The 7775-nt window shown below is 39.3% G+C and overlaps 1 protein-coding gene across 1 annotated transcript; it reads right to left on the bottom strand.

The window, feature by feature from the left end:
• Window positions 1-2256: 2256 nt before the first annotated feature.
• Window positions 2257-5875, bottom strand: LOC126400964 (interferon-inducible GTPase 5-like). Its single transcript, XM_050061985.1, has 3 exons — window positions 5490-5875; window positions 3781-4350; window positions 2257-3216 (listed from the first exon to the last, which is right to left on the bottom strand). The coding sequence occupies exons 2-3, from the start codon at window positions 4340-4342 to the stop codon at window positions 2579-2581; spliced, it is 1200 nt and encodes a 399-aa protein (XP_049917942.1). The 5' UTR covers window positions 4343-4350; window positions 5490-5875; the 3' UTR covers window positions 2257-2578.
• Window positions 5876-7775: the final 1900 nt, after the last annotated feature.

Below are 7775 nucleotides of genomic sequence, written 5' to 3'. Positions count from 1 at the left end.
AAAGGCCCTTGAAAGTCCTTGAAAGTCATGGAGGTTGATCAACAAGCACCAAAGTGATTGCGACTTTAACATTCTCAAATGATGCATTTAAGTCGGACTGCCTTTAAGCATGACATTTTGTTTATTTTCAGTATGGACTTGGACGATTTGGAAAAACCTGGCAACGTCGCTCGTGGGTCTTTGGGATGATGGAAGTCAGGCGGTCCCGTAGAAGCCCTGTTTTAAAACTGGTTGAAACTCAATCCAAGAGGAGATTGCTCCCAATCATTAGAAAATATGTTAGACCTGGAAGTGAAATCGTTAGTGATTGCTGGCGTTCCTACAACCGGTTGTCCCATGACGGCTACATACACTACCAGGTAAATCACCAGAGGTATTTTGTCCACCCTGGGACTGGTGCTCATACCCAGCACATTGAACGGGCATGGCGGACTTATAAGGAGGACATCTACAGGTACAGGGAGAACCTGACAGAGAAGGCCTTGAAGATGAACTTAAGGTTCATTGAGTGGAACCACTGGCTCGGGAAAGAGCATAGGAAGGGCATTCTTGGACGCTTATTTAAAGACATAAGAGCATTTTACAAAGTGTAACCAGTGATGAAGTACTGTACTGCATTGTGTTCACCTCTGTTGTCATCGTTTTCCGATTGAATAAAACACTAGTTAAGTTGTTAAGTTAAGTTTACTTTATTGATCCCGTGGGGAAATTTGTATATTCTTTATGGTGCAAAGGCTCAAAGGCTTTCTTTTATTGTACAGCTTCTACTTACTCTATAAATTGTAGACTTTCCTGGTCTTACCTGGTAAGATTGCAGACCATTTTCAAAAAGCAGATTTATTCCAAAGGATATTGTAAGAACATGGTAATAGTNGGTAATTACTTAGTAAATAGTTGCAAGTTATCAGGTAAATACTGGGTAATTACCAGGTAAATATCAGAGTCATTACTACCCTCACTGTCACTACACAGGTTGATTGGTAATACATAATCTATAATTCCTGGATAAATACCTGGTAGTTTTCAGTATATATCTAGTAAATACCAGGTAACTAGTTCTAGTATTTACCAGGTAAATATCAGGTAACTACCAGGCAAATAAGTGGTAGTTACCAGGTAAATATGTGATCATTTTTGAGTAAATACCTGGTAATTACCAGGTAAATATCTCAGTTATTATCACCCTAACAAAGTCACATATAGACACATTCAGTGGGTTTATAGTCTTCAATATGCAATTGCAGGATATCTACCAGGTAATTATTGGGTAAATACCTGGTAGTTGTCAGGAAAATATCTAGTAAATACCAGGTAACGTGTTGGTATTTACCAGATAAATATCAGGTAAATATTTTTAACTACCGGGTTTAAAATCTACAATATACAATTACTGCGTATCTACCAGGTAATTATTGGGTAAATGCCTGGTAGTAGTCAGAAAAATATCTTGTAAATACTGGGTATTTACATGGTAAATACTGGGTAATTACATGGAAAGTACTTGGTAATTACCAGGTAATTACATTTAATTACTTGGTTATTACTTAGTAAATACATCTTATTACCCGGGTTATCCAATGTGTGTTGACTGATTGAAAGAATACATCTGACTATAAGATGTGTTCTTTGATGAACATATTTGCTTTTGTTGCATGTTTTTATTGTTTAATGTCAGGCCAGCAACTTTCAGTTTAGGCCTGGTGTCAACTGTTTTATACATAAATACATAAATCATGAAACACATCAGTTATCAGTGTCTCATATTAAAGTGGGTATAAACGCTGGCCAAAAGTGGTCATTATTTCTATTATAAATTTTTTTTTCAAGAGATGCATTTGAAGGCCCAGAAGGAATTAATGGCTCATCTTCTGCACTGCATCTGCTCATCTGCTGCAAGCTGCAGTGATGGTTGTGCATCATCAGCTCGAGGGGCCGTCCTCTGAATAATGACTTGAACTATTTTAATACGTATCCCGTAGTGGAAACACCGGCAAGTGTCCAAAACTCAAAACAATGAGGTCTCTCAACTACAAGATGGTGACTGTCACATTTAAATGTTGATGAGGTTTGAGTCAGTTTATTTATTTAGTTATGCTATGGGGAGTTTTTCAAAGTCACAGGAACCAGTGACTTTTTCTGTAAGATATGAGCACAGTCAGAATGAATGAAAAACATTCGTGAGAACATACAGTTAATAATTATTAATGTGTACATTTTAACTAAATATGTTAATATACCATAAAGACAGCATACAAGATGGTAATGTGGGAACAGAATATTTTGTTTGTACAACCTTATAGAACATGAGATGGAGAGCTCACTAACATAATGTAAAGACAAAATCACTAATTTTAGTACATTTCAATGAACATTTTATTTGATCACTCAGAGGCCTTCATTTCATTCAGATTAATATAAAGTATTCAGACAGTAAGCATTACACTACCTGATTTGCTCAATGTGTTTGATTAAATATGCAACATGATCAGAACACTCTGATTTGTACACTGTACATACAGTCAGATTACATTGTACACTAACAGTTCTAAATGTGCCACATTTCCATTCACCTTTATAATCACACTGAGGTGCTGAAACCCAGGGCCTTTTTGGACACCTTCTGTGCATCCTCAGCGAGCATGTCGAGGAAAGTATGAAGAGCTTTGTAGGTGGAGATAAAAGAGAAGGATGCTGCTGCTGGGATTCCAAATAATGGAACATATCTGAACCCTTCCTCTGCTGCCATTAATGCCATGTCAGCCAAAGAACAGGACAGTATCTTAATGATAAGCTCTTTGTTTATTTCGTTTAAACAAAGTGGTGATGTCATCACTGATCTAAGATCTGCCAAAGGCACACATGCACTACGAGCAAGACTCTGCAGTGACTTGCTATGAAGACCAAATGTAACTTGATATTGACTGACTGTAGAAACCAACATGGCTATATCAGTGGCAAAAGAGACACCAGGAACTGGTGCAGCTGCTATGAGTGCAGAGACAGAGGCAAGGTACTTGATTTTAGACCCAAAGGCCTCTTTCTTCTTTCTGATGATCTCAGGATTGACATTGGGCATGGCCAGTAGCAGAGTGTTCCTCTTCTGTGCAGGGATGTCTCTCTCCAGGGTCTCCTCTAACAGATGGAAATCATAGAGGTGGAGATGACGGCTGGACACCAGGAAGACTTGTGGAGATACAATATCTAATTTTTCAAGACCTGTGTCACAAACGGAACAGAAGAGTCAAATGATGAAATCAAGACAGATTGAGAGACCATCCTGCGATAGGATCACACCCGCTGCAACACCAAATCAGTATGGTGTAATTTGTTTATACAGTTTAAGATTACAGGGACAGTGCACAATAACAAACAGTTCTCTAAATGTGCCAGTTTAGCCATCTTGGCTGATTCCCAGCTGTCTCTGGGCAGGTGTGATGAAAACTACAGAAAACACAATGCATTAAAACAGGATCAGCAATGCAGTACATGCAACAGAACGCACTTCATAAGAGCACATCAAATATATGAAAACAGGGACAACAATACATCAAACATAAAAACAAGGCACACTTCAGACGTTGGATACATTTCAGACTATGGTCACACACTTGATATTTTTTAGCCACGATTTTAGGTGATTTTAAATAAACAACAATTGTCACAGTCTCTGATAAGTGTTGGCAGACTGTTCCATATATTTTTTGCTCTTGTAGTCCTTGTTGCATATAGCTTTGAGTTTTAGGCATTTGTGATTTCACCCTCTAACCTGAGGAGGCTTACCTTGAATGCGGTTGTCCCTGATTTGTTTAAGAGTCCTTTCTTCGCTGAACCTTGACCTCAGGCGGGTTTCCTCATCACGTACGGTATTGTCAATCTTTGAACAAACGAAGTAGAACTTTTTCCCCATCCTCTGAATCTCCTGAGCGAGCTTCACATCATTTTCTCTGAAGCGATCAGCTGAGATGATGATGAAGAAGTCAAACCTTTCAAATTCAACAAGCTTCAGGTACTTGTCAGCTGGAAACTTGGGGGTGCCAATACCAGGAAGATCCCATAGTTTAACACTGGGATAGTTGGGATGGGGGTATGGTGAAACCTCTAAGGTGGTTTCTTCACAACCAGTAGGAGCAGCTCCCTCATCCTCTTCATCTAGTATGCCTCTGAAGGCATTAACAAAGGTGGATTTACCAGAGCCTGTCTCTCCAGTAACTGCAATATTAAGTGGAATATTATCCCACTCATCCAAATACTCCTGGATCTTTGCAGCTGCTGCGTCAGGTCCATTGGTTAGCAGCTCCTTTTCAATTTGTTTAATCTGTTCACAATCAGATGGATTAGCCATAGCACTCTCTGAAAAATATAGTAAACAGAAAATCCCTGTAGTATTTTGCATTTGTAGTAAGTTCACCCGTTATCTAATAATGCATTAAATATAATGAGGCTGATTTTAATACAGTTATATTATGCAAAGTTAGGAGACTGCATTGTCAATACATGGATTTTTCTAAATCAATGATTGTGTAGTCTACACTGCAGGATAAATTGTTGCCTCCAGTCAGTGATACATTTTTGGCAGCAAAAAACATCAAAACATGCAAAATGAATTCAGAAATTATATTTATTATGTTTCTGTTCCCTATGATGGTTATTGTAACCTTATTATCTTATACTACTTACACATTACATGTAGAGCGGTGCAAACTGTGTTACATAGAGTTGCAGTAATAAGCATGGATTAGCTGTAAATATATGTCTTACTGTATGAGGCACTTGGATCATTGTTACTCTGCGAGAAGGTTTAACTTCTTTCTCTGCACAGCTGTACAGTGTCAGAGTTGTACAAAGTTCAGCTCCTTACACAGTCAGTGAAGTGACCAATGAAAACATCTTCTGTGAGCCACGATGACCAATCAGTGTCTGTCCTGTTTCCTCGGCCCCATTATGGTTTACAAGAAGTGCAGAGAGGAGGGTGCGTTTGTATCAGAGAGCTACACCCTCTGAGTTATGCTGGCACTCATTCAGACAAACACTCTTTGCTTTTTATCGGTTTATAGTTTATCAAGAGCTGTTTTCAACCAGATGACATTAGTTACCCAGAATATGGATATGTGGCTTGTCATGAAAATGTGGTTTTGATGAAATCTCTAAATATGTTCTGACTTCTTTTCTGTCCGTGACTCACTGGGTCAGCAGGCTCTCTGATGTCCAGCACCTCATGATTAACAAATGAAGCACTGTACTACCAGTACTGTTGTCTGTGCCTCTGAAGGCATTAACAAAGGTGGATTTACCAGATCCAGACTGTGATGCCAATATTTATCTGAATCTTTGTAGTTCCTAAAGGCAGGTCTATTGGTAAGCAGCTTTTTTTCATTTCTTCTATTGGTTCATAATCAAATGGATTATTCATAGCACTCTGCACTGAAACACAGTAAGACTGATTCTAATATAATTCTAATATACAAAGTAAAGAGATTACACTGAAGTACATGAAGGAATCCACAGGGAGGGCAGTGTCATTGTTGTAATCCTGTCGTGGCTCTCACTCTGCAGGGGAGATGTAAGGGACCGAGCTGGCAGACAAGTAGTGATGTTACGCTCGAGCCAGTTTGCTCGACACAGTGTCGATCTATTGAAGCGCAAGTGTTCCGAGGCAGTGTTTCGATCCCTGCTTCGGCACGCCCACAATCACGTGACTACCGGGAGCGAGGCCTCGTTACAGGCAGTCCCAATGGTCTTTCACTTAGATGCAGTTCTGACACACAGCCAGCAGATGTCACTCTTCTGACTGTATGAAATGCTTCGAAGCAGTGTGTCATTCTTGAAGCAGGTGTGTCAAAGTGGTTCAATGCTTCATGAAGCTTCGATTTCACCATCACTACAGACAAGAGGAGACTCAGGTGGTTTTCAAAAGAGGGCTTTTATTTTACCCAAATAATGCACAAAAAAAGGTACAAATGACAAAATATATAACTAAAGTTCTGGGCCCATAAAAGAGGTCAAATAAACAGAACTCAACTGAAGTGACCTTAACACCACCAACAGACCTTACAAAGTGGACACAATGGGGAACATATATACTGGCTAATCAGACCATTAAGACACAAGAGGGATGACAGACAGACAAACACTACCAACTAAGCAGTAAATAACAAAACAGAATAATTCCCCAAAAAAGGTTAACTCAACTAAATTAACCAAACCAAAAATACCCAAACTAAATATTTAATGAAGAGAAACAAACAATATAATTAAACGGAAAATAAACAGTTTTTCCCTGTGAGGTGGCAGGAATTGGTACAGCCCAATTGGCCACTTCCTGTATTTAACAGTTTCAGTTCCTGGGGCACATCCTTTGCTCGGGTGTGGCCAGATGTCCTTCACGAGCAGCACCTCCACACTGGTAACTCAAGAAATGAAAACTAGAACAACTTAAAGAAACTAGTGACTGTACACAAGTTAACCAAATGTGCACGCTACAAATAGAAACTAATGTACTGTCAAAACTGTAAAATATAATGAGTATGATGTATGAAACAAAATCCAATGTGTTGTCATTTATTTGTTTGTAATGTGAGATGTAAATAAGATAAGCTAAATGAGGAAAAAATGAACTACAAATGTAAAAGAAACCAAAGTGTGAGTGCCAGCAGGGATACAGACTTTAATGCAGCTGTGTGGCTGCAAGTGCGGCCATCACAGGAGACTTTGGCTGATGGAAAAGGGGGCAGGAAGTTTTTTGGTTCCTCAGAGAATGGAGAAAATTGTTAGTCCATATATACCATGAGGTTTTTTCCTTGAGACTCACATGCACAATGGCTGGCAGAGGCCCACCCACTGATGAACGATAATACCTCCAGCTTGTCACATATGTTAAAAATCACGTCTGTCATAAAATCTTTTTTTTGAAAACTTCTGATTCTCCTTTCCAGGGGCCTGTATCACGAAGCGAGATCAACCTTTCCTGGGTTACCCAGACCTATCCTGGGTTGACTAACCCTAACAATGGCAATCAGGATAATCGGTATCACGACGCTGGATATCAACTTGGTAACTCAGCCCAGGGTTGCTTTATCAAGAGCCGTGAACGTGGACGCAGCGGACCAATCACAATCATGAGAGAAGCGCAGCGTCACTGAGCGTCACTGAGCGTCCTCACAGAGCGCCGTATGTGAGGAAAAACAGTATTTCTCGTGAGGATCAGAGATTAATTCTACTAAAATATGAGGAGGAGAAAAGCAACATTAGAGAAAAGGCCAACACCGTGGCAGCTGCAGGAGGAGGAAACATGCGTGGCAACGCATAACGGGATGAATAATGTTTAGTTTTAGTTTAGATTAGTTTATTTGCACATAATGTTAAAAACAGACAGTATAACATTTACAAGATTAAAAAAAGAAAAGTGCCGGAGAGGTTAGAAGCCACTAAAAGCTTATCAAAGAAATTCCCCTGTCAAAACATCAATGAAATCACATAATAGAGAAGAAAAAAAAACGGGTGAGGAAAGAAGAAATAGAGGAGGAGAGAGGGAAAAATCAAGACAAAACAAGGTAGCAAATAAAATGATGTGTAGGTTAAATTACTCATCACTGGTTCAAGTAGCTACAGTACCTGTACCTGTACATCTGACACTGATCACACCCTTGAATCCCATGAAATCAATGCTGCGCAGATGAATTGCGTGTATTACAATTATCGTCTAACATCATTGCGTCTGATAAATTGGTCTTCTTTGTCATAACGTTATATATGCTACAATAAAGCTTAAAGCTGAC

This window comes from Epinephelus moara, chromosome 14, assembly GCF_006386435.1.
Source record: "Epinephelus moara isolate mb chromosome 14, YSFRI_EMoa_1.0, whole genome shotgun sequence".
NCBI lineage: Eukaryota > Metazoa > Chordata > Actinopteri > Perciformes > Serranidae > Epinephelus > Epinephelus moara.
Note: the sequence above shows the minus strand (reverse complement) of the source record. Positions and strands in the feature narration are given on the sequence as shown.